At 32.6% G+C, this 12,972-nt stretch overlaps 1 protein-coding gene across 1 annotated transcript in view; it reads right to left on the bottom strand.

The window, feature by feature from the left end:
• The window catches only part of LOC108780856 (venom dipeptidyl peptidase 4), a 142,043-nt gene that overhangs the window by 100,184 nt on the left and 28,887 nt on the right, over positions 1-12,972 (bottom strand). Inside the window, exons 4-5 of the mRNA XM_018548670.1 lie at positions 6,580-6,674; positions 2,094-2,168 (exon numbers count right to left, since the gene is read on the bottom strand). Of these exons, the coding sequence (XP_018404172.1) occupies positions 2,094-2,168; positions 6,580-6,674 (170 nt within the window). The remainder of the gene's footprint in view (positions 1-2,093; positions 2,169-6,579; positions 6,675-12,972) is intronic.

Below are 12,972 nucleotides of genomic sequence, written 5' to 3'. Positions count from 1 at the left end.
CCATTTTTATACGCGTTGATCACGATGTTATTACAATAACTGAGACGGTTAATGCGCCATTTAAAATGATGTTTTAAAGAAACTTCGAAAGTAGATTTCGTGTTACTTTACATAACAAGAAAGGGGACCAAGTAGAGATTAACTTTATTTACATCATACAAAAAGCGAGATTGTTTTTTCTATACAATAAATTTCTCGCGCATTTTATTATAACCGCGATCCTCACGCGAAACACGCAGACTTTAAATGCGACCTGAATACCAAAATAATTCGCCAGGTCACTGTAAAACGCGCAGATTTTAAGGTAAATCCTTGAAAAAGTGTACATAAATAAATCCTATGCAAACATTGGCGACAGCAAATTAGCAGCTTAGTCTTGAAATGCAATGCAGACATGCGACGTAGGCCGTTTTAATGTATAAATAGGATTAACATTGTATTATAAACTTTATATTAGAAAGGTATTTAATATAATTTTAAAATTTACTGTATTCCAGAATGCTCTGGTTCATAAGCTTGCTAATAGTTATTTTTTAACTCTGCGATAAAATGTTTTTTCCATTTTCTTTGAGGTAATATTATTGCGTGTTTAATTGTGTGTATATACTGATTGTGAGAGAAACACATTGGATGTTTGTAACTTTGATTGCGTGGTAAAATAATTAAATCTTTAAGGACTTCATTTTTATAATTATCGATGCTATAATGTTGCACTGTAAAAAATAAAATGTTAATTTTAACTTAAAGACGCATGGTGGATTTTTTGAGAACCATATTCTCTTTTTATATATACAGCTATAATATAATTATTATTACTAATATTACAGTGTAGCGATAATTATAAAAATAGAAGTCCTAATTATAATTATTTTATTATGCAGTTACAGCAAATATATAAACTTTTCAAATATATCAATTTTTCTCTCAATAGAGAGATTACGCAAGCTGAAAGGGTTTTATTTGAACGTTGCAAGTGAATACACGTATATTCATTCCGATAATGCTCGAAATATTATTTTAAACGAATCCTGCGTACTGTCGGATTAAACGAACTTTGCACCACTTTGACTACTGCGCGCGACCTGACCTTAATTTCAGCTTATCCGAATGCATTCGCTCGGAATGTGGGCGCACAGTTTCAGAGATCTCAACTCAAGCTCCTTATAATTACTAGTCTTTGGAAGTTTAAGCGGTTTCCTACCGACGTACAGTCAAACCATCTGACGAACGGGTTCACCGAGTGACGAAGAACGGAGGTGGAGGTACAAGCTGGGAGAATGAAATGTTTATCGTAGTCATTCCGTTCGGCAATACGATTAACTTCCGGATCCTAGCTTGTTTTCCGTGATTACCTCACGCAGTTCTATATTTGCTCTCTCGAGAACTTCATTCGCGCTTACATATAACATAAAGCAAATCTTATTCTGATACAACATACCTACTCATATTCTTAAATCTGTATCTCTCTAGCTAAATTTTTAGATACTCCAGTTACATTCATATACACTCGTATAGAAAATCGTTCTTTTTATATGTTTGTAAAAATTGTCAATATTAAAATTGAATGATTTATTTCGTAAGAAAAAAGATAGTGTAAAACATTTTCAGAATACGTTTTAGTTCATTGTCTAATTTTCTTTTTTCGACATTGAGACACTTGTTGAATCGAATCATCAATTAACTTGCAATTTGTTAGAAAAGAGAAAATTGTTATTATATATGCAAAAAAAAAACGTCCTTTCGTTAATATTAATATCAAAGTTCACAGTCTATCGTTGAGTTTATTACCTAGGCATCAGACATGCAAAGTCAGAAATTGCCTATTCGTAAGGTTGAGTCGGGGACAATTACATTGCGCTGCTGTAATCCTCATTTGCATGCATATGTTTTGGAGGAAAGCTGCGTCGTCAGCATAGTAATTATCGTCACGTCATCAAAGATTCGCAGATTCGTAATTTTAATTAAGTAATATATCATGGCGCCCGCGTTTTGTCGCGCAACTACATTTTTCTACTTGACACTAACGTGACGATAATGCACGCGCGGCGCTTTCCATTATCCCATTTCGTCAAAAATTTAAAAGCAACACTCACCTTCTGGTAGTTGAGAGCGAGCAATAGATATTTCCTATCGGCAGATAAATGGTGATCAAAACTCGACAGCAAATCCTGAAAAAGCAAATACCAAATTATTAAGAAACAAACGTTGCCTTAACGCTTTGATAAAGCTTAAATCTAAAGCTAAAGGCTTAGGACGCTCGCACGAAATATTAGAGATCGGGGTTCGACTCCCGATGTAATATTTTCTGCAGTAAATACTTATTTACATTTTTCTGATATATTAAGATCTCTTTAATAGATACATACAGAGCATCAAAATTTAATTGACATTTTATGTAGCTTTTATTGCTTATTGGTTGTGCGTTCACATGTACGGTCCTACGAGATTTAATATTCAATATATTATTATAAATTTATTATTAAATTTATAAATGTATAATTTATGCACTAACAATTGCAGAAACTTTTATAGGCGATTTAATAATTTAATTTTAAAAAAACGTTAAAAATACGCAACATTTGGCTCTAAAGAGATAACGTCAAATTCAAACCGCATTTAAATTTAATGCAGCCTCGTCGAAGCAACTAAGGATTAAAATAAACGCAATTATTGCTCATTAAAAATAACTACGCTACAGCAGCTTTAGCTGCTATCTTTACAGGCCAACGTTACGCGACAAAAAAAAAAAAGATGCAAGTAACTATATAGTTCCAGTAATAAGGAGAACGTAAAAGTACGAAAATTTCTTGTTCTCGCGTGTCAAGCCGCAGTAATCAGCACCGAAAAACGCGAGGTCGCGCTTACCCGACGCGGTGCAAATCGCAGACAAAGGTTGTCGCTTATATTGCGCTTATAAAACGAGTCGTTAGCGAGACGAACATGGAATAGACTACAAATGCGAGACGACGGCCGCGTCAAAAGTGGCTTTGTGCTGCCGCGACGATCCGGAACGGTTTGTCGAAATCACGGCGAGTAAATCACGATCACGTGCGCGATACGGACCACCGGGGCTGTTGAATGAGCTACGACGACCCGACTAATGGAATGACCATCGTTAAGCGAAGTCGCGCGTTCGAATGAGACAATCGTTTCGAGTTGCTCGGCGGACGATCAGACTAGCAATCATTCCACTTACCCGTCGCAATCGTAATACAGTAACTGGTAGCCGACAACTGCCATTATTACTTTAATATGGTAAGTTTATTCGCGTGATAAATGAGGGCCTAGCAAATCGCGTCTTTATGTATTTTCATGCCATTGTTGCCTGGATACATACAAATATACATTGAAATTCAGACTTTAAGCGGTCGCTACAATTTTTCTATAAAAAAAAAAACAGCTTGTTCATGTGATAAAACCAAAATATAGAATAAGAAATTCTTTTTAACTTATTCTTTTTAAGAATGTATTATATTCTTAAAAATATACATGTTCTTTAATAACAATAATAAAAGGAAGATATGTCAATAAAGAACATATAATTACACAGATTACAAATTCAAATTAATTTATTAATTCTTAAATATCAATTGATGCGGTCCTCATTAAGTTTGGTTATTTTAACTATAATAATTTCATGCACACACTTATATCTTCAATAAATTTTTGAGAATAAAAAAAGACAAACAAATATGATATTGGCATACAGATAAATTGACGCTGACAGTTTTATCATGTTACGTGATAAAAGTTCTGATTCTATTAGCAACTTTCTGAACTAATATTAAAGTATTCTACTGGGACAGCTTGACACGTACCTAATAAACTTGTTACTCTTAACATGTAAAATTTTCATACGGGATGTGAAATAAAAAAACAACTTTAAACTACCATACAAAAAAGTTTGTACTTTTTTAATGAAAAAAAAAACTGCTGCAGATAAAACTTTGTTATCACATTTTTTTTTAAATAATCAATATCATAAGTATAATAAATATTAGAGAAATACACTTATTTTTTTTAATATGAAAATTTTTTCACATTGACGTAAAAGAACGAAATTTTACAGTTTGTCGAAAAATGTTAAATACTCTGCTTATTGTTAGTATAAGAGAAAGTTCTGAATTCTCAAAGGCAGTTTTTGAATAACTGCATCGGTGAACCTCCTATATATCATATAATTCACTTGGAATGCACTTGCATCGAAACAGCGAGTAGGTTCGCCGAATGCAATTGTCCAAATATACTCACTCAAAGACCACCCTTGAGATATGTATACACACACAATACCTGCGCGTGTGTGTGTACGTATATGTATGGGTGTATACACACACACATACACACACATATATATATATATATATACATACGGAAGTAAAGGTACATGGGTCATAAACTTCGTAATAGCTTTCAGGCTAATAAGGAATAGGTACGCTCCGATAAGGCTGCTCTCCATTGGTATTGTAAGAAGGACTTGCGCGGAAACAGTACCGTAAGATTTCAAGTAATACACCAAATACGGAAGACTTCATTTAACTTGAGAGAGGTAAGAAAGGACGCAAGTTCGGCGGTAAAAATAAGGTTCCAAAATGTCGCACCGGTTAGCCGTTGCAATTCCTTTTTAGCACTTCTTCCAGCCGCTTGCCTAATTGAAAGAATCAGTTTATCATCCCCGTCTTGCTGATTACGGCGATGACACCTGATTCATATTCGAAAATATGGAGAGACTGCTTATCCTTTATTTATGACAGTTGAAGAAGAATACACGGAATAAAATGGATATTTTCTTTGTCAGAATAAGATATATCCATTATTTAAATAAGAATATTAAATATAATCGCTCTACAATACTATTATTATTACAATGCAAAAAGTAATATAACTATTCAACAATTTCTTTTGTCTTATATAAACGGAAAGAACGGAAAGAAACGGTTTACTGAAGTATTTTAAAAAATAATATTCTGAAGTTAAATATTATATTTGATCTATTTTTGCGGTTTTCTCCAAAACAAAGAAAAAACGAGTATATCTCTAAACGATTTTTTTCTCAGTTTATCGATTTCCTACACGCTCCCGAAGTTTGGCCGTTTAAATTCAAGACATCCTATACCATATAAATGAAAATAATTATATAGAACACTCTAACTGATTATTAGAATGTTTTTTTGTAGCATTGTCATTTTAATTGTCCAACAAAATTATTTTTTTTCTATATCTCTAGCTAAATTTTTAAATATTTTAATAAAACCATTCTTTCCGCGAATAAAAGTCTTTCTTAAATTTTAAATGGTTAAAAAAGTATTTACCTCTATACCAAATTATCAATAAACAAACAGTACAAAATTAAATTCAAGTAATAACGTAATACATTAGAAGTGTATGACAAATAATTTCACGTAACAATACATTTTGTAAATATGCATCACTTAGACTTTCTTCCGAGGAGACATTTCGCAATGTTAAATTTCGCTGAGGTAGGCATTGTATTACAGATGTCGTAATGAATCATTTTACAACAGTAGCCAGCTGGATATCTATAACGCGCGTACGAATGAGAATCGTCGACGATAGATTGCATGCGTCAGAACGTGAAAGATAACAAGCAATTACCGTTCCAGCGATCTCTTCGGCGGCGGTGTCGCGGAAATAACGACGATCACGGGCGCGTGGTTTGTCCGCTGCATACTCGACATTGCGCATTACATTACGTCTCTCGTTCCCCTCTGTATCGTGAAATAATTTCAGCCTCTCTTTCCGATTTCGCCCGTTTCGCTGCTTTCGCATTCGATCCGCCACGCGGCTTCCGCTTTTACATATATATACGCACCCTCGTTCCAGGATTCGCAGTAGACAGGGTGATTTAATTGATTATAGGCAGGAATATGAATTAGAGCGGGAAAGAGAAAATCAGAGGAGAATGGCGGAGGTAGAGACGAAGTATGGAACACGTATGTGGGTATATAGTGCTTTCGTTGCACGATGTATTTCGGTCGTTATCTGCGATTTCGGAAGTGAGGCACGATGGCGAACAATTAATTCATACCAACTGTTCATATAGCAATTTCTATTTAATCGCACGCACGTTAATGCGACAATAATTGTGCATACGTTAATGCGGGCGTATGCGCAAAAATATTTGCGTATGTGCACCTTCTAAACTGGCTCGTACTGGGAGTACACATTCTACGATAATTGATTACCTCTGATAACGCGGTGACACATTTCATATTTTATGTTATTATGCTAATTGTATATTGATGTGTGTAATTAACATTGTATATTGTTTTCTTTGTTTAATTAATACCTATAATTAATATTTTGTTTACGCTTCAGCATACATCCAATATAAATTTTAATTTAATATCATTACTGTTTCATTTGTAACTTATATGTCAATATTACGGTTATTAGCACAGAGGAAGATAAGCGGAATATGATAACTCGAGTAAAATAACTGATAATTCCGAGATTCATTATGGGCAGAAATTCTCGAACGAGCGTTTCTAAATTTTATGCAAACTGCAAAGTCCGCCACAAGAACTTTCATATAACGTGCAGAAGTTTAAGGAAACTTACGGGATTGCTGGAGTCCAACAGTATCTTGGATGTGGCCGAGCTGACATTGTAGATCAACAAATTGCCTATCTCGTCTCGGTAGAGAATCTCATCTCCTGCAACAAAAAGGTACACCAGTGAAATTGAATTTTAAATTAATACACCCGCACAGCACGTAATGTCCTTATCGTACGTTTTGTTATTTCGCGGATTGTATTGCATCGCTGCGATTAAACCCACGCATTAAGTACCTTTTCTCGCGCAAAATCTCTTTTCATCACGGATTATAATAAAGTTTCCCGCGTGCTTTTGCGTTTGTCCCGGAGTATTAAAAAAACCAATCAATTACTATCTCGCATTATAAGATTCATATTTATTTATAGAAAGTTGGAATTGTGTATAATATAGCTGTTTCGTTGTGAATTGCAAACAATCGCTTTTAAATACGTCGAAAGCATCTAACGTAAGCGTGTATCACAATTGCAACTCCGACTAATCTGATTAATAATTACAAGACTATAAACAATTTTTGGAGAACAACTCAAAGAGTAGGTATCTCTTATGTATATAATATGTATCAAAGTCTCGGAACGGCTTATTATCTCAGAAAATATTGATTTATTGGAAAAATGTTTCAAACAAAAGTTGCAAAACTTTAAAAAGATTTATTTACTGATCCTATCAGTGTGACCTTAGGTGGTGTTTCCAATGTCAGATCAAAGTAACATTGATTTATTTAAATGGAACACCTACTTTTGATTTTAGAATCTAATAGCTGAGTGTGGAGAAGCTTTCCTAAACGCTATAATAAAATATTTTTTCATTAAATACTTTTTGAGTTATGATGCTTGAAAGGTACAGTATCGCCGGCATTACCCAAGGTCAAACTAATAATATCAGTAAATAGATCTTTTTAAACTCTGTATAACTTTTGTTTAAAACATTTTTCCAATAAACCAATACTTTCTAAAATAATTAGTCGTTCCTGGACTTTTGACACGCACTGTATACTTTCCATGATTTGAGTTGCTCTTTAAAAAAGTTTTTACGATCCTGTGCAATATCAGTCAATCAAAATATTTAATAAAAAATATAAATAAACATCACTTTTCTTGTCTTTTTTCATCTTTTACAAATTTTATAATATAAAAAATCCCTTACTGCTTCAAAGATTTTTTTTTTATTTATTTTTCGGTAACTACGATTTCTGGAAATGGTCGTATATAACACTGTTCTCCATTAGACCGTGCAATGAAGGAACTCGTTCGGGAAAGATGATTGATTAATTTGCTTCCACATCGTTCGTCTGCCTTTGTGCACTCTTCCCGCGAGAAAAGGCAGACGTGTAGTTTCCTCCAAAAACGATAGAAGCTGAAGGGAGAGAGATGTAGAAAGAGAAAGAGAGAAAAGGAAGGAAAAAGAAGGAACGAGTAAATTTCGGAGACAAGAGCTCGTCCTTCTCGAAAATCGATTTTCGCGAACCGACAGTATGCCGTTTCATCAATCTTAGCAAGACTGGCACCGTAAAAATCCTCGGAATAAGAAGCGTTGAGTTAGATCGCGATAGACCATGAATAAGAAATATTTTTATCGTTATCGAGAAGGCATAAAAACAGAGAAAGAGATAAGGAAAAAGACAAGAGACAGGAAAGGAAGCAAGAAAAAGGCCAAAAAGTAAAAAAAAAAGTAGAAAAATGGTGGTAAATGCACAATGGACAAAAGTTGGAGAAAAAAAAAAATCGCAAAAATAACATATCTCGCGAAAATTTATCTTGCAAAGCAAAAAAAAATGGTTTGGAATGTCTCATTACGAATGAATTTAAATGTTATAATAATAAATGATCGTTTATAAAATGCATTCCTTCAGCCCCGTTTTTTTCGATTAAAAATATTTTATTGTGTTCGTACACAGAAAGTCACTTTGTATACGTCTCACAATTATACTTGCACAATTATTATAATATTTGTCTAAACATGCGAATTAAAAATCTGATGTGGAAATATAAGTGTGTGCTGATAATTAAAAAAAATAAAACAATTTAACATTTCTTTACAATTTAAACAAAAACACCCTTTAATCGGTCTATATGTTGCAGTATGAACTTCATTTCACTCAGTCATTATTTTGTAGACAAAGGTTCATTCTTTTCAACAGTACAATTTATTTAGCAAAAAGCTTTTATTTTCTTATTGAAAATCGACAAAGAAAACGAAAGTGTCGAATTAGCCCCGGTCTCCCCTAATATTTCAAGAGAACAAAAAAAGTATTGCTAAAAAATTGATGCATTTAACAATAAAAAAGTGCAGTTATAAAATAGATGTAATCATGTATATCAAATTATTTATTGAAATACAATATAATTATATTATACCAAATTTTCATAATGAGCAATATATTTAGAAAATAATGATAGATAACCATTAGCCTCATAGATAATAAAAGAGCTCGATTTTAGAGTATCATTTTCTAATTTGTAAAATTATCATTTTAATAAATTAAAAAATAAAATTTTTAATATGTGCGTGTGTGATATTGCAAAATTTTACTAAAATAAACCAAACATATTATCATTTTAATTCATTTAAAAACAGTGTATACATATGTAATATTTATATGTTTAATATTATGGATATCACGAACAATTTTAGTTATAAAAAAAATGCGCCATGAAATCTCTAATAATTATACATACATATGCATAAGATTTACACATATTTTCCATTCATAATATTTACTTCGGTTTTATCTTTTTTTACTAAATGTGCGTAAAACATTGATTTTGGCTTTTAAGCGTAATTGAATTCAGCTCTGTTGTTAGGTAACTGCACTAAATATTCTATACTACATAGCCATTTTCAATTTCTTGTGCAAGGTACTATATAAAATAAAATCGCTTTGTTGTCCAATTAAATTAATAATGATGGATTAATAAATGCTGAACATGTAACTCTATTGGTCATTGCGTACTGCCGTAATAAAATTATAAATGAATTCTGTTTTGTCGCACCAACAGCACACAATAGATTTTCGTAAATGATTTTGCGCCAACGAAAATTGATATATAAATTAAATATTTTTAATCAGAGCTTACATTCTATTCCTACTTATCATATTGGTTATGTAATAAAATGGTTAAAAAAGTAAATAATAATCATTATAAATAAATGTCGTCAATTAGATTTTAAGTATTTAATCACAATAAATATTTTTCATGATTTAAAATTATATAAAAATCTCATCAAACTAATAACTTATTTAAATATTAATTAAAATTCTTGTTTTCTTATTGTAAAAAAATTAATTAAAATTCTTGTGATAATATCTAATATTTACGAGTAATCAATTTTTTTCCAAATTTAATTTAATATTTCTAAATAAAATTATAATTTGAATCGAAACATAAAATTTGAATAATAAAATAATTTCATTTAATTCATAAAATATAACGAAAACTAAAAATAATAATAATTTCCATTGTTAACTTGTTGACTGTTTAACAATTACGATAAAATCTTACGATTACGACACCTTCATATTATTTGCTTCCTGATAAAACAGTGGTATGCGGAAAGTGATGTACATTTAGGTGAACATAACAGCGAAGATTCGACCGATTTCTCACGACGGATTACACATTAACGAGACACCATCGCATCTCATGCGGGATTGTATCTCACAATGAGATATTCGCCATTACGGCGACGTCGTCCGGGGTGGTTGGAATAGACTCGACATCGTCTTTTGGGATTTCGTAGTGACGGCGATAGGAACGGGGAGGAACACGACGTTTACGATTTACCACTACTGACTACGTATATCTCGCAAGAAATAGGCCGAAACGAAAAATGCAAACGAAGCGTGAATTTTATAGGTTGGCTTCCGCGACCATCAGGCGAAAATATCATGCGCCACGATTTAAATTTAAACTTTTTTTTCACAATGGATCGCAGCATTTAACGTTTAGAATTATCGATTAATCCAATAACTATAAGTGATTCTGTTTGAAATTCGCTAAAAAACTTTTTTATCTTGACGCAATTGATATTTACCGCAAATATTGTATATTAAAATTTCAGCTAAACACTATACGTATTATTTTGATGCAAAAATTCACATATTAAATTATTAATTTATCAGAAACTGCAAAGAAGCTCAGCGTCTGTATTGTGAAACACACGGAATTCATTCTTAATAATTTTTTTAAGTAAATTACAAATTTTAAAAATATTATCTCGCAAACAAAGTGTTTATATTTTTAAAAAATTCTGGATTTATGTTTATACAATTTTTTTTTATTTTACGGACAGTAGAATACGATACTAAAGTTTGGCCACTTATTTCTGGACCACCCTGTATATACATACATACACTCACGCGCGTGCACGTGAAATAAAAACATGTACTTGATAGGGAATAAATATATTTATGTGACCTTTAATTAAAATTTTTTAATTCTTCACAAAACAAGCCAAATATTGTTTAAAAAAGTTATTTTTAGACATTAAACTTCAATTGTCTTGGAAATTTGACTTGCTAAAATTGCTTTACTTGCGGCATCGTTTTCAGCATTTAAAAATCTATAACAAAATGCCTAGTTCAGTTCAAAGTTATATTTTACTGTAAACTAGTGTAACTTTTTTTATAAAATCCAAATCGTTCATTGAAGTATATTATATAAAATGTAAGCATTTTCGTACTTAAGTTGAGTAGTAATTACAAGAAATACCTAAACATTTTTAAATTAAATTCATAAGCTATTTCTACAAATGCAAATTAATATTTCTGGCGGCTGCAATTAGGATTCACCCGAGTAGACGGTAAATCATCATTAAAATCCGACGGTCGTAAATAAATTTGCACGAAACAATGCACATTTAATTAATATCCAAAAGCGAATTATTTCTTTTAATGTCGCATCATTACGCGATGATTAATGGTGCAAATTACTCCCACGTCGATTAAACCAACAACAGACGGAAATAAATTTTACACCTGGCTTGCCGGTCCCATATGCGTCGGCCTATTTCCTGCGTCTACGAATACGTACATATGTATATTGTTGAAATATGTTTTGTAATGACACGTGTGCACGCGCGCGAACGGCTGTGTGTACATCTGGCCCGTTGGTGCGTGAAATCTGGCACGGCCGGGATGAAAATGGATATCCATGGAAATGTACGACATGTTCGTTGCACAAGTGGATTGTAACGTACACGTCATTTACACGAACGTTCCAGAAACGTGCGATCATTAAAGGGTCACGTCGTCGCATTCACGATATCGGTGAAGAATTATTGTCCATACACGTGCAAATGTTCTTATTTCGTTCATGCGATCGTAAAAGATTTACTAAACGCATATCGATTTCTACGGAACTGCTTAATCGCGTGGAAGGGAACGAATTTTCTATTACAATTCGCGCGCAGGAAGTCAAATTAGTTACGTGAGTTTGTATTCGAACGTGCCAGCATTAAAGAAGGAATATTACCGTATTTTTTTTATTAATAAAGAAAATAATCACGCGCGTCGTTGCTTCATGATAATGTTTGCTAAATGTGAAATGGTAAGCGACACGTCGCAAATTGGGTCTACTCAAATTAGTTATAATGATACGTAAAGTTCAAGTTAATGCGATTTGTGCTATCTTCTGAACCGTGCTCGCGAAATCTCACGTTGTAACTTTGTCCACTACAGTTGCCGACCGCAGTTGTTGTAGCTACTCCGCTGTAGAAAGAACTGGGTTCACTTCTCTGTCATGCAGAAGTATCGCTCCGACTGTAACGTTTGTAACAGCAGTACATTATGTGTTTTCGGACAATAAAGAGGGGAATACAGAAAGTGGAACTACACACACCGAAGTTTAAATGCGAGAACGCTATGCAATGCGAAAAAGTATCGCATTTCGGCATAAATCTTTTGGCGACGCATTTTATACAAATCTATCTTCTTTCATAAACACACAACAAAATACGTATTTTATATAACAAGTATAAAAATTTAATTGAGATTTCTTTCCTATTTCCCTGATTTAAGTAACATAAGTATCATTAACATTTTTAGTATACTTAAATATCATTAACATTTTTAGTGTATTTAGATTTTATTTAATATATCATTTCTTCTAAAGAAATAAACTTCGCCATTAAAAAATAAATTGATTACATCACATCGTGTTCGCAAGAGAAATAATTGAGAAAATAATCCAGAATCATTACTTGCGATAATGATTCTGGACGAGAAAAGATTAAATTAAGATACACTGAAAGAGCTAAATGCCGAAACTTTTCTCAGCACGACAATAAATCTCGGTTAGATCCTAACGGGGAGTGGCTTAACTTTTGTTCGGAAAGTTTCCGATTAGCTTCTGTATCACATGTCAAAATTTTCCACCGTTGTTATAGTCTTGGAAAAAA

The sequence above is a fragment of the Cyphomyrmex costatus genome, unplaced genomic scaffold, assembly GCF_001594065.2.
Source record: "Cyphomyrmex costatus isolate MS0001 unplaced genomic scaffold, Ccosl1.0 scaffold75, whole genome shotgun sequence".
In the NCBI taxonomy this organism is placed as follows: Eukaryota; Metazoa; Arthropoda; class Insecta; order Hymenoptera; family Formicidae; genus Cyphomyrmex; species Cyphomyrmex costatus.
The sequence above is the reverse complement of the archived record's forward strand: the minus strand, read 5'-3'. Positions and strand labels throughout refer to the sequence as shown.